The sequence below is a fragment of the Phyllostomus hastatus genome, unplaced genomic scaffold (genome assembly GCF_019186645.2).
Source record: "Phyllostomus hastatus isolate PE091 unplaced genomic scaffold, TTU_PhHast_1.1 phas_contig_40, whole genome shotgun sequence".
Classification (NCBI taxonomy): Eukaryota; Metazoa; Chordata; class Mammalia; order Chiroptera; family Phyllostomidae; genus Phyllostomus; species Phyllostomus hastatus.
Window position 1 is genome coordinate 21,661,879 of NW_025333872.1, and position 17,975 is coordinate 21,679,853.

The 17,975-nt window shown below is 33.5% G+C and overlaps 1 protein-coding gene across 6 annotated transcripts in view; it reads left to right on the plus strand.

The window, feature by feature from the left end:
* Positions 1–17,975, plus strand: part of PHF3 (PHD finger protein 3) — a 78,231-nt gene that overhangs the window by 28,585 nt on the left and 31,671 nt on the right. For 4 of the 6 annotated variants that reach the window (XM_045842612.1, XM_045842614.1, XM_045842615.1 and 1 more), the window contains 3 exons: positions 6,838–6,999; positions 10,455–12,234; positions 17,658–17,967. In XM_045842612.1, the coding sequence (XP_045698568.1) occupies positions 6,838–6,999; positions 10,455–12,234; positions 17,658–17,967 (2,252 nt within the window). Of the gene's footprint in view, positions 1–5,854; positions 5,942–6,837; positions 7,000–9,738; positions 9,783–10,454; positions 12,235–17,657; positions 17,968–17,975 lie in introns of those variants that run through there. The other 2 variants (XM_045842616.1, XM_045842617.1) reach the window with 2 other exon arrangements.

Sequence of the window (17,975 nt, forward strand, 5' to 3'; positions counted from 1 at the left end):
TCTGTCAGAGCCTGTTTTTGTTTTTAATGTATTTTATGGAAAATATCAAAGTAGTGAGAATAGTAAAGGAACCCTCATGTACCTGTTACTTAGCTTAAACACTTAATAGTCTTGTTTCATTATACATCATTCACATCTGCTTACTCTCTTCTTCCCCCTGAGATTATTTTGAAGCACAGCCCAGAAATCACGTATAGCATGTCCTTGAATAATGTCATTTTGTTCAATGTCATTTCGTTATATAACATTGATGAGAGGCCATAGGAACCTAACTTGTTTATGTGTGTCCGTGGTAAAACTGGTTTTGTTACGTGTCATTTTGCACCTATCAGTGATGTTAAGTGTGGACTTACTGTAATATCATTTGTAAATATTTCAGCATGTAACTCTAAATGATAATTCTAAGATTTACCTAATTTTAGAGGGGAAGGGAGGGAGAAAGGGAGAGAAACGATGTGTGGTTGCCTCTCATCCCCCCCCCCACTGGGGCCTGGCCTACAACCTGGGCATGTGCCCTGACTAGGAATCGAACCGGCATCCCCCCTGGTTCGCAGTCTGGTGCTCAATCTACTGAGCTACACCAGCAAAGGCTGATAATAATTCTTTATTTTTAAAAAATAACCACAATAACATTATCCTGCCTAAAACACTTAAAGAATATTTTCAAATATGTAGTCCACCTTTCAGCTTTAACCAGTTCCCTCAGTATTATTTTGTTTTACAGTTTGAATCATAATTGAAATAAGTCAGTGTATTTAATTGGTTGATATATAAGTTTATTCTAGTTTATATTAATTTTCCCCATCATTTCTTGATAATTATTAGTCGAAGAATTAGGTCATTTGTCTTGATAATTTTGTATCGTTTGGTATCTGGAATAATCTACATACATGTGACACACAGTACCCACTCAATAAAGGTAAATAATTTATAATACTTTAGGATAGAATCAAAATGCTAAATTTTAGGGAATAATTACCACCTCACTTATATATTAGCTTGATAGTATAATCTTAACAATTAAGGGCAATTAGACATTTGGGAAAGGGTCAGATGAAGGGCGCTTTAGGGTTACAAAAAGTTATTTGGAAAGATCTGACAGGATATACTAATAATGGCTACCTTTTATTTAAGATACTATTGTTTGCATAAAAAGCACTATGTTAGAAGCTACATTAGTTCATTTCAATTGTCAGAAGTGTTTCAATGAATGGCAATATCTACATTTTCCTAGTGAAGTAATTGAGGTTCATTGGGGGCAGTGAAGGAGAAGTGGGTGCTAGGCATTAATGTATTTTAAAACGAACTTTATGGAACTAGAGGCAGCTAAATGCATGTGCATGTATTACTTTCATAAAAAAGAACTTTAAAAAGTGGCACCAATAATAATAATACTTCACAGAACACTTTGTTTAGTATATGTGTTTTTACCTTCTTTTTCTAATCATTCACATGTGTTACACATTTTAGGGGGAGAAATTTTTTTTTTTTAAATTTTATTTATTTATTTTTAGAGAGGGAAGGGAGGAAGAAAGAGAGAGAGAGAGAAACATCAGTGTGTGGTTGCTGGGGGTCATGGCCTGCAACCCAGGCATGTACCCTGACTGGGAATCGAACCTGCGACACTAGGGGGAGAAATTTTTTAAGAAAATATTTTAAAATGAGATGGATTAGACAATGTAAGAAGGAAAAAATCTCTGAAAAAATAGCATTTTGGTTAGTGAGTGAATGTGTGTGTGTGTGTTTGAGAGAGAGAGAGAAGGGGTAGGGGGAAAGAGGGAATATAGAGCTTCAAAACAGTTATACTATATCACAGGCAGTTCTTTTCCTCATGCCCTTTAGTTTATTGAAAACATTGAAGATCTGCAGTGAAGAAACTGTTTTAACTTTGTTTAACCCAGTGTCATTCTTTCAGAGTTGTTTGGTTAAACAACAGAAAATCCTTTTCATGAGATAACAATTTTCCCACTGTATGAAGTTGAGTTTGCAAAAGTTCAAATAGTTGCATACATTTAAATATAAGAGTTTAGAATGTGCTAAAGTAAATGTAAATCAGAGCAGAACTAATTGGATACTTTTAGTAGTGTTGGAGTAACTTGAAGACAGCATTCTGAAGACAAATTAACTTTGGTTGACACAAAATAATACTAAAGTAAGGTAAACAAGGGAAATATTGCAATGAATAGGTAACACATATTATATAAAGAATTCACATTAATTATTGAAAACAAAAGACATGAAGACCTGAGTAGGAAGAGGGTAGGCAAAGGTAAAGAAATACAAAAAGGCAGTAGTTGACACAACTGAAGGCTTTTTTAGTGACATGTTTCTTTGAAAAAAACAAAACTCAGTGCCAGTGAATTCTTCTTAAGGCTTAATATGAAGCTCTTTGCACTGTAAATTGTATGTAATCTTCATGGAAAGTCATATGATGAGATAAAATAGTGAAAAAAGTATATTTGCCTTTTTTGACTCGTAAACCTATGCTTTAAAATTTATTGTAAAGAAGGAATTGAAAAGGAAAAAAGTATGTGGATATAGTAGCTGTTTTTGCATTTTTCAAATTAGGAATGTGCTAATATCTAAAACAATAAATTCACCACCAAATGGTTAATTTATACATAACATACAACTTGATGATATATCTTGCTACAGCCTCTGTTTTGGAATCAATGTATGGATTATCCATGAAGGAAAGAACTCGAACTGAAGGGAGGCCTACTAGAGGCTGGATGGTCTTCTGCAGTGTTACATGAGAAAGCTGTGGGGCTTGAGTAAGAGGATGTATCCATGTATTTTCTTACTCTGTTTCAAAACACAAGACATATTAACTAGGTATCTAACGTTTGTTGTTGTGAGTCTGCAAAGATATCATGTCCTTTGGGTTTTTCCCCCCTCAAATCTGATACTTGATGTGAACTTTTATTATAGGGGAAATAATTGTCCTAGAAGTAGTTGAGTAGTTTGGCTTTTGTACTGCCAATATGAATTAAAGGATGTCAGATGGTTTTCTTTTTTATGCGGTGTTAAAGTAATTTAAACTAATCCTAGTTGCTGAGAAGTTTAATAAATATAATTCCAAATGATTTTTATTTTCTTTTTATCTCATGTATCCCCTCATACAAAAAAAAACGATCAAAATTAACTAGTCTTGAAATAATGCAGTATTAGTGTTAGGAAGACTTCACATAGATTTGACTGTCATCAGAGCTCAGGACATTTAATTAGGGCCATTTGGGGATAGGGATGGGAGGGATTTTAATGTAATTGAAATTCAGGCTCAAGGGGGCTTCTGAGTATGATTCTAGGTTTTATGCCAAAATTTTCAAATGATGATGACACCTGATTCTGGAATGTGGAAAGGAGGGAAAAGCATAATTGTTTTTTCTGCATGGTGTGGGTGACTATACTTGCCTTCTAAACAGTTCAGCACATTGCATTTTGCAGGTGTTAACTCAAAGTTCCCATTTTAGTGGATGTATTGAATAGGACTGTCCATTTCTTTAACAGTTGAATATCAAATACTGAATCTTAGCTTGCCTTATGGCCCTGGGAGGGAGAGATGTGGGAAGTCCCTGAGAATAGGCATTGCTCTGAAAAGAACCTAGATTCTCCTTTGACTTCTATTCGTTTTCTTAGCAAAAGCAATTGGCCTAAACTTTTTAAAGCAAAAGTACCTAACTTGAAGGATTTACCTGAGATTATCCATTCTTTACTGTGTATTACTTTAATCAGATGAGTGGATTAGAAGAAAGAAAGCTCACTTTTTTAATGGTTAATTTATTCTGGGAGAAGTTGAGGAAAAGGGAGAAAGGATGCATAATTTTGATTGTGAGGTACATGAGTAGGGATACTCTGAAACAAAACCTTTACCAGTTAATATAGGGCTTTCTGTATGCCAGTTACTGTTTTAAGCCCTTTATACATACTAGTTTGATCATCACAGCAACCCTGTGACCACTAGTATTTCTATTTTATAGAAGAATTTGAGGCATTGAGGTTAAGTGGGTGCTTTTTTTGTTGGGGGGGGCCTTAGTCAGCATGACAGACCTGGAAATGTGGAGACAGTATAGAGCTTCGTTTATGTAATGATGAATATATTTGAGATGGAGGAATAAATACTTGAGAAGGATCACAGTGATGATTGTGGGGAGAATAAGCTGCGTGAGTATGGTGGGATGGCAGTAGAGGAAGGAAGCTGGGACACTAGGAGACCTATAGTCTTGATGAGAGATGATGGTGGTTTGGAACAGAGTGGTAGCTGTGAAGGTGATAAATGTTCAGATGAGTGATAGAATTCTATAGATTGAGCTAGCAGGATATGCTTATCGCTTGGATGTTGGATAGGAGAGAACAGCTAAGAATAGTTCTAGTTTCAGGCTTGAACAATGGGGTGAATGAATGTAAGTTCCATTACTAGGAATACCCTAGGAGGGATAGTTTTATGAGGGGGCTTAGAATAGGTGGAGTCAGTGTTTTCATTGTTTATTGTTAAACTTGAGCTATCTAGTGGGAATGTCAAATTACTCTTCCAGAGGTCATCTGTGAGTTGTGGCTGAAAAAAAAAATAACTGGGAGTTATCTAAGTGTATATATAGATGGTTCTGGATGAGATCACTTAGGGACGAGTGAGTATAGATAGAGAAATGGGAGGACTCAAACCCTTAAGTCCTCCAGTATGTAGAGATCTGCAAGAGGAAGCTCTATCAAAGAATTTTAAGATATGACTAATGAGATAGGGAGGATGTGATGTCCAGGAGCTAAGTGAGGAGAAAGGGATTCAAGAAGGGGGCAGTAGGGTCAGTCAGCTGTGTCAGATGCTGCTAGGAAGTGGAACATGATAAAACCTAATAATTGACTTTTGGTTGTGGCTTGCTAAATCCTGTTGATTCTGCTTTGCAGTATAGCTTTAAAATTCGTAACATGCTTTTTCTCTCCCTACCAACAAACACTATTACTCAGGCTTTAATCACTTTTCTCCTGGACTGTTTTCCTTTTTTTTATGGTTCCTTCATTTTTATGGTTCCTCTACATGCTCATTGTAGAGAACAGAGAGAAATAACACTAATTTGAAAAAAAAAACACCACCACAGAATTCCTTGTCAGCCTTAACCACTAGAGATATTTTTTCTTTATCCACTTCTATCCATATTTGTAATGTATATATTGTATATACTCATATAAAATTAGTAAAAGTCTCAAATTTTGCTTTTTAAATGAACATGATAGGACTATAAGTATGATAATAAAAATTCTTTGAAAACAATGTAAATGTGTGGCAACAAATATTTCAACATGATGGGGTAGCTTTCAATTGACCTCCCCACCTGTTTCTCCCTTAATCATATTTTAAATAAGTCCTGATGAATTTTCCTAAGTATATGCTTTAAAATTTTAGTGTCAAGCATATTGATAACTCTATTTTTCAGAGTAATACATATGACAGGAAGTGTGGAAAATAGGAAAATATATTTTTGTCTTTTATAGGGTAACTACTATTAAAATTTTCATCTATTTCCTGCTAATTTTTATATTTGTCTAAATGTACATACACATTTCACTTTTTTGTTACTAACAAGGATCAAAATATGTTTTCTAGCCAGTATTTTTTTCATAATCCATTCTTCTGTTTATAATTTTTTGGTCAAAGTATACTAACAGTTTTGTGATTCTGTTTGTTGTCAGATTGCTCTTCAAAAAGATTGTACCATTTCACAGTTTATTTATAAGGTATTTTGTTCTCTTTAAATTTTAGGGTAGACTACTATCTTGTTGTGAGCTCTTTTAAATGAAATTCTACTTGGCTACAAAGATGAGGACTAGATAACTTCTTGAGGTTTCTTCTAACCCCTAGGATGAAGATAATAACTAACATTTGTTTAGTGCTTTAAAGTTTTTCTCATACATCACCTCACTTCATCCTTACAACAGCCCTGGTGAGGTAGGTAGGACAGGTATTGTTACTCTAATTTTAGAGATAAAGAAACTGATATGATAGGTTAAGTGACTTGGTCAAGTTTTAAGTATTTCAGCAGGGATTTGAATTTGGGCCTTCTGATCTAAATATCAACATTGTTTTTACAAGATTTCATACACCTGCACATTTAGAGTTGCTATATGTCAGCCAGTTAAGGTACATTTGTTATATATAGAGAGAGAAATAAACCCAATGACAACATAAGTATAGTGTTTCAGTGTATATATTTTCTTCAGTATTTTACAGTCCTTTCCCATATCTCCCCATCTCATTAAGTGAGTGATTTTTGTCTATTTTTTGACTAGGAGAAAGGAATTTCATTATATCGCTATATTAAAAACCTACCATTTTCTCTGGCATTTGGGGAAAGGGAAACTTAAATGGTATATTTGTGTGTGTATGACCACTGAAAAGTATGTCTACAATACTTTCACACATATAGCATATAAAATTGGAACCAGAATCTTGGTTCAAGCATGAACCCAGAAACACAAGCTTTTTAGGATATTAAACTCTTTGTACTGTTTTAACCAAAATTGGGCAATTGAGTAAGTACTCAGGGTAGTTTCTTATGTTCACAAAGGTACGGTGAATGATAAGTGAGAGTGGTAGTGTACATCATACCAAGAAAGATTATAGCTAATCTTCTCTTTGACTAGTTACCTCATAAGGGAGAAGTTTGTATTACCAAATTGGGAGTTTGGTAGTAGAATTATCACAAAGTAGGAATAAACATAGATTTTCAAGACTATGTAGTATTGCATTACATTCTCACAATGTTTTCTGTACTGCTGTTAAGTAATTAAGCATCCCCAATATTTTATAGGAGTAATTTTTTTTTTGTTCTTGTTTTTTTCTAGTTGTTGGTCTTGACGATATTATGGACGAAGGAGTTGTTAAAGAAAGTGGCAATGATACCATTGACGAAGAAGAACTGATTTTACCTAACAGGAATTTGAGGGACAAAGTAGAAGAAAATTCAGTGAGATCACCAAGAAAATCACCTCGTTTAATGGCACAAGGTAATCCTTCCAAAGATTACCTAGAACATCAAAGATGTAGGGACAGATGTGATAAATTGTCAGTTTGCTGAACATTTTGATATTAATCAATTTTGAGTTTATACCAATTTGTTGGTGTGATTTTTAAAAATTTTAATTGAAATTGCATATTCACATAATTTAAGGAATTGACTATTTGTATAAATATCTAATACTTGCTATCCCACTACCTATTTTCATTTTCTCAGAGGGGAAACCACTATTAATTCTTTTAGCTGGTTTTATTAATTTTTGACATTTATTTCCATGTCTCTAAGTAATATATGTATATATACATATGTATGTATATACTTAAACATCCCAATATTTATATGTGGCTACTTTCTGATTTTTCTGATGTAGGTAGTTATTGATTTCCCACTGTGCATTATTAAGCTTTAGTATTCTTACTTCATACAGAAATTCAGGGTTGGAATTCATTTTCCTTCAGAAATTTGAAACTGTTCCATTTTCGTAATATCAGCTCTAGTGCTTTGATATTTCTGGTAATATATTTTGGTGTAGGTTTGTTCTCTGTATTGAGCTGGGTATTCAGTACGTCTTTTTAGTCTGAAACTATTATTCAATTCTGGAACATTTCTTGAAATGTCGCATCAGTAAATTTCCTTCTTTATTTTCTCTGCTCTTGCTTTCTGGAACTCCTGTTACTTAGGCATTAGATAGCAGGGATAGGCCTTCATTTTCTTTATCTTGCCTAGTCTTCACCTCTTTGTGTTTTTTCTTTACTTGCTGAAATTTTCTCATATTTATCCTTCTAACTTTTCCATCAAATTTTGCCTTTATAATTTGTGAATCTTCTTTTTTTGTTTTGGAAATAGTATTTTTTGTAGCATTCTAGTGTTGTTTCATGTACGCTGTACTTCTATTTTTCATCACAAGGTACTTAACGGTGTTTTAAAAGGTTTTTCTCTTTCATAGAGTTTAATTTTTTCCATGTTGTTTTTTTGCGGGGGGTGGGGGGGGCAGTCTTTTCAGCGTTAGAGACTTTCCTAAACGTCTGATCCTTGATTGTTGGCTCATGTTTAGGAAACTAAAACTGTATGGAACCTTTTAATGTATGGATTGGGTGTTGTTAATTATGAGCATCACTGTGTGGTGAACTGGCTGTGATATTTTTGGGGAGGAATCTTGATGTCAGAATTTAGATTGCTAGCATAATTATGGGAGTCCTTAAGGGAAGTTGCTTGGGATGTCTCTGTTTTCAGTGTATATACATTACCTTAATCTCACAAATTGCAGTGTACTTTATCCTTCAATTTTTATCTGTGACTGATGTACAGCCTAGAAACACTGTTGTACACTCTCCAGAAAATAAGCCTTCCAGTCTTGGATTAGGACCAGGGAATGGGAATTGTCTAAACAGATGGAGTTGGGGAGAGAAGGAGCCTAGAGATCTAACTGCTTCTTAAATACCTTCAGCTCATTTTTAACTACCCGCCTTCATCCCCACTTTAGAATCATCTGAGGTCACCAATTTCTAAGCCTTTTGAGGCGTTAATGACCAGCATTTGAATTCTTGCCAGCATTTCCAGCTTTTGGCGCCTGTCTTTTCCTGAATCCCTTACATCAGTTGCTTCTTGATTTCTTGTTCCGCTTCCAAAATTATTAGTGTTTTCTCCTGTTCTTTCTTTCCTTTAGATGCATGTTTTTTTCTATAGCTTTAGTGGGGTTTTGAGAAGTGAGTTGACTTAGATGCATGTATTTACTTTATCATCTTTTTCTCATTTTATATTTTTAATCAGTTATTTGGTATATACTTGTGACTTTGAGAAATGAAAAATATAGAATGCACATTATAGACAAATGTTTGGCCTATACATCCAGGTTTGAAACTAAGGTAGTTGATATTAGAGAAGAAAAAATGACTTTACCCTCTGCTCAGTAAATCAGTTACTATTGCAAAACAATTTGTTATCTGTATACCTTCACAATTGAATGTGCTGTTTATCATTTTTAGCAACCACTTAGGTAATGGATGTTAAATGTTCTTTATTTTATGTCAGAGCAGGTGAATAAAATAGAGCTGTAAATTATTACAAGCTGTCTTCAGAGCTGTAAAATTTATCGAAATACTGATAACCAACCATTGGAATTTGAGTTATTTAAAAATGTTACTTATATAGTTGAACATATGATAAACAGTTCATAATCCACTAAGAAATTTTAAAAAGTTTAACCTAACGATTAGATATTTTACCAAGTGCTGAAGGAATTAGGAAATGTCTCTAAGACTAGGATGACCATATAATTTCTTGTCCAAACTGGGACAATTAAGTGTGAAAGGGTATGCTGTCACCTAGGACTGTTATAGACAAATGGGGACATACATTTAAGAATCTCACAGTTAGTGATACATTAAAAATTAGGGAAGTGTTCTTTATTTTTTAAAACTTTTTATTATTTTTTTCACATTTTTTTATTGTTCAAGTACAGTGGGAAGTGTTCTGAATATTGGTGCATATTAGGGTTTTACACTTGAAAGGTAGGAAATTTTTTTTTAAGTTGCTGATGTTCAGTTTTTATACAGAATTGATTCAGAGTATTTGATATGCATAGGATTGGAAACAGCTTTTTATTTTATATTTTAGTTTGTGGGTTGATTTTCTACTTAGTGAATTACTCAGCTCTCTTTCTTCTCATTTTTCCCCCCACTTCGTGTTTCTCCTTTCCCTAGAGGATATATCCAGATACGGAAAGGAGGAAAACACAAATTAATAGATTCTTTGTTAGAGGCATTATTAAAGGTGGGATGCTTTATTAAATTGTTTTCATATTTTTTATGATACATTTTCTTGGTTTAAACGTTTTTAATTGTAATTTTTCTTTTGTTGATTGTCTGATATTCTAGCATATACTTTTTTCCCCTTCTTAGGAATAGCTTGAATGCTAAAATGATGGGATATGAATAAAAGCACATTCAGAAAGGAATTAAGAGTTCTTTTGAGGCTGTGCTTTGAAACTCACAGATCTTGTTTATAATAGGTGCTTTAGTTCAGATTTTATTGGCACCTGACTTTGGTTTTATATCTTTAAAAGCATTTAATATTTAAAACTGTATGATAGTCTTGCATTAGGATGGGTGTTGATATAAAGGAAGCTCATTTAACTTATTTTACTCCCAGCTTATTTCTTATAGAAGAGAGACTTGATGAAAACATTTCTGTCATATAGTAAGGTAGAATAGTCTAAATTTTATAGAGGTTTTCCCCAGCTAGAATTTATAGAACTTTCATAAATATAAAATATATCTCGCTGTCTCTAAATTCACCATCATGAGTAACTGTTCAGTACATTTTAATTGAAATGATACATTTTGTAGCTCAGAATAAAGAAATGTATATTCTAAATTGTATTGAAATTAAAAGACATGGCAAAATAGCTAAGTTATTTTTATTTATTTTTTTCCCTTGTGATAGAACAAGTAAGAAGTTTGCGACAAAGCACTCTTGCCAAGCGTTCAAATGCAGCACCTTTAAATAGCACAAAAAAAACACCTGTGAAGACTATATCTGCCCCTAAAGCAGGGGGAAAGCAACCAGAGAGGAGTCAGATTAAAGAAGAAGCTTGTACATCGCCAAAGCCTGAGTACCATAAAGAGAGCAGAAGGAGCAGTCGGCATATTGAACAAATTGAAGTGGTACCAGCAGTATCAGTGTCTACAAGTCATTCTGTGTCATCTTGTCTTGAAATGAAGGATGAAGCTGGATTAGATTCTAAGCAGAAGTGTAATAATCAGGGGAAAGCAAATGTGCCATCACATGAATTAAATTGTCCACTCCTTTCAGAGACTTGTGATAATATTGAGGAAAAGAAAAACGAAGATCTGATTGAATGTAGAATCAAGACTAAGACGGTTACTAGCACATTGTTTACATTTTCAGATAAAGAAGAACATGAACAGAATGATTCTATTTCCGATAAAATGGATGAGACTATTGGTGAAGAAATGAGGGTGAAGGGAAAAGTTGAACAAGAATTAAAGGAAACAGTAAAATTATCCCATGAAGGTGACCGAATTGTTGAGGAACCTGCATCTTCTGCTCTATCTGGTGATGCTGCTTGTACAAATAAGACTGAAAAGAACCTTGTAGGTTTGTCTAGTTCTGTGGATGAAGTAAAAGAATGTCATTTGGAATTGAAGAATACCATGGAATCTGATAAAGCTAAGAACTCCCTTCATAGAAATGAAGTGGAACCATTGGGTTATTGTAAAGACATAGAGTCTAATCATAAGCAGTTGGAGAGCACTGAATTTAACAAGTCAAACTTTGAGATGATCGATACTAGTGCTTTAGAACCAGAAAGTAATATTGTAGAAAATGCTGTTTGTGATGTGCCTGACCAAAATTCGAAACAGTTGAATATTGTTGAAAGTATTAAAATGGAGTCTAATGAAACAGCGAACCTTCAGGATGACAGAAACAGCCCATTAAGTAATGTTTCTTGCCTAGAGTCAAAAAACATAAAATCCAAACACACAAAACTTGTAGTACATTCTAAGCAAAACACGACCACAAATGCTCTGAAAAAAATTGTTGCAGCAAAGCATGAATTAATGCATAACAAAACTAAAGCTAGTGTTAAAAGTGTGAAAAGAAATGCTGATGAACGAGAATCTCAACAAAATTTTCATAGGCCAGTCAAAGTGAGAAAAAAACAAATTGATAAGGATTTAAAGATTCAGACTTGCAATTCTGGGGTTAAGTCTGTGAAGAATCCAGCTCATTCTATATCAAAAAAAATGCAAGACCAAAATTTAGTACAGATTTCCAAACCTGTGACTCATTCATTGAGTGATAAGCCTCATGGTCATCCTGGTTGCTCTAAAGAACCTCATCATCCTGCACAAACTGGACATTTATTACATCCTTGCCAGAAACAGTGCCATAAGTCCCAGCAGCTGGCTCCCACTTTGAAAACCAATAGTCACGTGAAGGAAGAGCTTGAACATGTAGGTGGTGCAGAGCATTTTAAGGAGGAGGATAAACTGAAACTAAAAAAACCTGAGAAGAACCTACAGCCCCGCCAAAGAAGAAGCAGCAAAAGTTTTTCTTTGGATGAGCCACCCTTGTTCATTCCAGATAACATAGCTACCATAAAAAGAGAAGGCTTAGATCATAGCTCTTCATTTGAAAGCAAATATATGTGGACCCCCAGCAAGCAGTGTGGGTTTTGCAAAAAACCACATGGCAACAGGTGTGTGTGTGTGTGTGTGTGTGTGTGTGATGTGTACATTGAAGAGAAATTGCTTTTTTAGGGTGGGATTAGTGTGAACGTTTTTATACAGAGAAATTATTTAATATACAAAGACTTTTGCAGAAACACCAGCAACAACAAAACCCCTCATCATTCCTGGATAAATGATAGGAAGATGGAGTCACTGAATTTACAAATATGTCATCTTAGAACATTTAAAAAAGTATAATCTAACCAACATTTGGTATATATGGAAATGTTTTGTCGTTGTAACCAGTTAGTGTGATTCAGTCATTACATCTAGGGGGAATAAAAACCTTTCTGCTAATTAGAAAATTGTTATACTGCCTTGGGTTTGTATATATTATTTTATTTGGTTTCAGAAAAACTAGTAATAAAGTGTGAAGGTCATAATGGAGATTTTATTTTTCTTTTGAAGATTTTTTTGGGGGAGGGAGGCAAAAATGAAGCACACTATAACTTAATACTACTACTTTATTACTATAAAACTGACCTTGGAGTGAAATTTGATAGCTAAAACAGCTGTTAAATTACCAGGCGAATTTTGTATATAACCTGGAATGGAGTGAAAACAAGTTCTTTCTTTTTGAATGTTTTAATGATTTGGAGGATTTCTTGTGAACTCTGATCTTTTAAGAAATGATTTTAGCACTGTTCTTCAGCATTCTTTCCTTAGGATTCAGTTTATAGTTTTATGGCACTCCCTCTGTCCCCGCATCATGTATTTTGTTTACTAGCTTTTTAAGAAAGGAAAACAAGAAATGAAGTGGAGTTTGCAGCAACAAGATTTTCCTGTTCAAGTGTTCAGATTGCTGTTGGAACTTCTATCAACGTTGACATGATGAAAGAACATTGTAACTTGCACATTATAATGTCCTTACTCGTGAAAGTAAATGTTGTAGTGACTTTCCCAGCACTATCAGATTGCATAAAAACGAAACTAGGGAGGGACAACTTAGTAAAGTGTGTGGTAATTCATTATTTTAGTGTGTGGAGGGGTGATTGGGGAGAGTGTGAGAAGACTTGTGGCTATTCTCTAAAAAATAAGTTTATGTCAAAGGGTTTCTTCATTTTTGTCTCAGCCTGTGGCCTAATTTTTAGTATCAGTTCAGTGATTATTTTATACATCCCAGTTTCTAAAAATTGTGACTTGTTTGAATATAGGTCTACGTTGCCCTCACTTACATGTTCTTTATGCTTTTTTTAAATTTAAAATACCTATTCAAATATCGTAAAGTGGGCCTGCTATAAATTTTGAGGCCTATGAGAATTAGACACTTGGAATGTGCATTTAAGTCCTCTTTTATGCCAGCCCTTTTCTTTCTGCTAGAATCTTCTAAAAATTATTATGGTGCCATGTGGTCAGAGGAATAGAGTTAGGAGCCTTAAAGTTTCTAAAATGAAATTTTGGTCTAGAGTTGGAATCCATGTTAAGGATGTTATTATGTAGGTTTTTAAAAGATAAACTTTTGATGGCTGGTCCTCAGGAGTTTGCCCAGGCTTTTAAATGACTCATTTTATCAAAATCAAGTTATTTTCCTAAAGTGAAGATTAAATGTTAAGTCCTACTGTTTTTTATCTAATACCATCTTATGGATCTACTCTGTAAAACCTTGAGTTTCTTTGCTTCAGTTTGGAAAATAAGAGTATTAGATATATGGGAAGTTTGAGTTCATCCTATGTAATTTACATGAATAATATATAACAACATTGGAAATGGGCAATTTTGGAAGTACCATTACACATTATTTCAATTTTCTGAATAAAGAACCCTGAATAATTGATTGGTTTTTTTCTTTACATATTAATTAGTCTTCATTATTTTGATACATTGTGCTTGCATATATTGAGGTTACTCAAAAGATGTGCCTGTCATGCAGCATGATATTTTTGTTAATTTCATGCATAAGATTGAATTTGTTAGAAAGGGCATATTGGAAATAATTTTCATCTTTTTTATGTCATGCACTAGTCCACTGAAAGCTATTAATATGACATTTTCTAGCACTTGTGACAGCCTTGCTTTGGTAAAGACTATTAAATCTTCAGCATTTTCCATGTATTGCATCGGAGGTTAACTTTTTGTATGTGCTTCCAGTGGAAATTATATTTTTTAATAGATTTGTTCATGGTATGGCCAAATGTAATATTTGACCATAAGCAATTTGTATACATGCCCTAAAGACAATAAGTATTGACTAATAATTCATATACATCATGCTGGGCATATTTTGTTTTTTTCCCCTGATTTTGTTTACTTATCTGATTCAGCCTTAAAACAGATATATACATACTGTTTTAAAAACCAGACTGTTTAATACTCATTTTAAAAAGTTAATGTTACCGTTGAACTTTTTAAAATTACAAGCAAGTTAGTATTTTGGAAGGATCAAGTTAGTTTTTTTGTTGCTAGCTCTCCCGAAGATGTTTGTATGTTTATGCTATAATTTCTTGATTATAGGCTAGTTACTGGATGAAATTTAAAAACAAACACATCTTAGCATGTATTCAAAGCTTTATAATTAAAAATTTTATTCCGAGAAGATTTCTACCTAGAATAAATGTTTTCTGGCTTTTCCTCAGGGCTTTTAAGAGTTTGATAAGTATTTTTCTCTGCATATTAGGTAGTTAGTGACAAAAATACTGATTTAATGTTTATGTGAAATTGAACTCTCATCTTAAGTGTTGTGTATATACATTGACACACACAGAATTACACACACACACATGTGGCCTGCATTTGTCATTTAAAGGAAACAACTGAAGGCCCATCTTGTAACAGTTACATTGTTAATGAATTAGTGAAGAATTTGCTAACAGGAATCTATAATATTGGTTTGTGGTTTACTTCGGAAAAAAACTTGAAAATTTTGGCTTTATGCCAAAACAATTTCAAGTTTTTAATAATTTTACAGTTGATTAGTTTTTATTTTTTACTTTAAATTTCATGTATGAACATATAATATGGGAAAACAAACATTGTCAAGCTTCTTTTTAACTGATTTATGCTGACAAGCCACTTAATTTAAAGCTAAATTCCACACTATTTTTTTTAAGTGATGAAAGATTTTAACATCCAGCTTGTAGTCTATTAAGTGATTTTTGCCTCTTGGTAATCAGAAATTCAAGGATACCAGAAAATGGGAGAGGGATCCTGTTGTGTTATCCATACTGTCCTCCCCCCATGAAAAATAATATAGAAAGGGAATAAAATAATCTCTTTGTGATAGGCCATCTTTTAAAAATATAATATGGTTCATAAAGTTCATAGTACTTCTAAGTTTTAAATACTGATCCATATTTACGTTCTGGGTTTTGAATTTCATTTTCAAGTTAACTGTTTTGCCTGAGGATATGTGGGAATTAGTAATGTTATTTTTCTTGATTACTCAATTTTATTTAACTGCATTATTACATAAACTATCTAAAACAAGATATCATCGATGACACTAGATAGTTGCTTTTCACAGCCTCTGAAGTTTGAGGAGACAAACTCAGAACTGAGGCATGATGAAAAATTTCATGATTATAAAACTATTCTTCCCCTCTAAAATAAACTTTGGAATTCATTAATGTGGTATGTAAATTGATAACTTAGATTTGGATTTAGAGGAAAAGCATAATTGTGGTCATAGTGTATGGGTTTTATTGTGTATAGTGTCTTACTGAAAAGCTTCAGATGTGAAGAAACCATAATACACTTCTGATAATGGAAATAAAGGGAAATCACTTAGCTTTCCCTTAATATTTCAAAGACATTGCTTTCAAGAAGTAGCATTTCTTAATGACATTGAAATGTGAAATAAAACTTTAAAGCACCTGTATTTTTCAAACTTTATTTTTCTGTTGGTTCTAAGATCTGTATATCATTGTACCACCCATCAAAAATCTCCCCAGACCTAGAGAAACCACTTCTATTTTGAAAACTAATATCACATTGTTTAAAAGTTTACATGGTAGGGTTATGAATCTAAAAGATTCTGGTGGTTTTGTTAGCTTTTACATAAGGGATGAGATTTTTCTCCCCCCCGCCCCAAACCAAATGAGTCATTGGTGAAATGATGGCTTATCTGGTAAAGCTAGCACAGACATTACCAGTTAGGGTAAGGAATGGTGAATTACAGACTTGAGATCTAGTCCTTAACGCACAGCAGAAGCTTCATATACCATAGAGCATACAAGAAGAGTGCTGCTAGAGAGGAACAGGGTATTTGACATGACTTTTCTCATGATAGACTGAAGATGACTGTGAAGATTGAAGTTCATACAGTTTTTATGGTTCCAATATTTAAACAGGATCTGTGGGGTATTTAGGGAGAGTTGGCCATATAACTCATGTATTACCTTTAACATCTTCCTGTTGTACCATAGGTTTTAAAATAGGGGTTGACACATGGTTGGTGCCACTATCCTTACCATCAAAATCAGCACAGTCTTGACCTGAAAGAATATACCTGAATCCTTAATTTTCCAAGCATAGCATAAGTTACTAACCTGAAGAAGAAAGGAAACTGTTAAACATGATTAAGTGAGCTTTGTAGTTTTCCTAACAGTGGTTTGTAAAGTATGTAAAAAAGATAATCTCTCCCTCACATTCCTGTGTATCAGATTTGCCATAAGTCATAAATCTCATGTCCCTGGAGGTTTTCATTAGTGAAATTATTTCTTAGATACAATGCAGTAAAGGGAAAAGTTATAAGGACATGACTTAGAAATATTAATACTGAATACTAATATTTTACATTAAGATATAATGGTGTTTACTTTGGAAAAAGTTCATCAGCTGAAGTGCTGGGTCAGTATTAAAGAAGTGCGCACTCAAAAGTATGTAAGATTTAGCTAAATAATGCCACACTCTGAAACAGAATATTTTGAGCTCAAAGAATAGTTACATAGTTAAGATGGTGAATAAGAAACAGTCTGAGAGACTTCATTATTTTGGTTTTTGAATTGTATTTTCATTAATCTGGTTTTTCTTTCATTAAAAATGATTGGATAAACTATTCAATTTTATGTGTGATTGCAGGTCTGTGATAAATGTGATTTTGATGGATTATGATCAAATTATCACAGACTTTACCCTTCTCACTAGAGATATATTGTTATTCCATAGAGTACTCTATGGAATAACTTTATAGAGTATACTAACAAAGGTCAGTTGCTCTTTATTTTCACCCCTATGGGTTTTTATTTTTCAGTATTTTCTCAATACTAGAGGGGAAATAGGTGGATTATTAAAAGTTTCATTTTTATTGAATATTTTTTTCTGAAAACTTGCTCTATGTTGAACTGACAGAATGGTTAAAGTTATAAAACGTGCAAATTATCAAATATTGAGAATATAATTTAGACTTGACATTAGTTTTTAAGAAAACGTCAAATTAAAGTTTTTTTTCTTCTAGGTTTATGGTTGGCTGTGGAAGATGCGATGACTGGTTTCATGGTGATTGTGTTGGGTTAAGTCTTTCTCAAGCACAGCAAATGGGAGAGGAAGACAAAGAATATGTGTGTGTGAAATGTTGTGCTGAAGAAGATAAAAAGACTGAAATAGCAGATTCAGATATTTTGGAAAACCAAGCTAAAGTTGAAGTCCATAGTGAAGATAAAACAATGGAATGTGAAAAGTTTGGATTATCAAAGCATACATCAACAAGTGAGAAAACCAAGTATATAGATGATACAGTGAAGCACAAGGTCAAAATTTTAAAACGGGTGAGCTG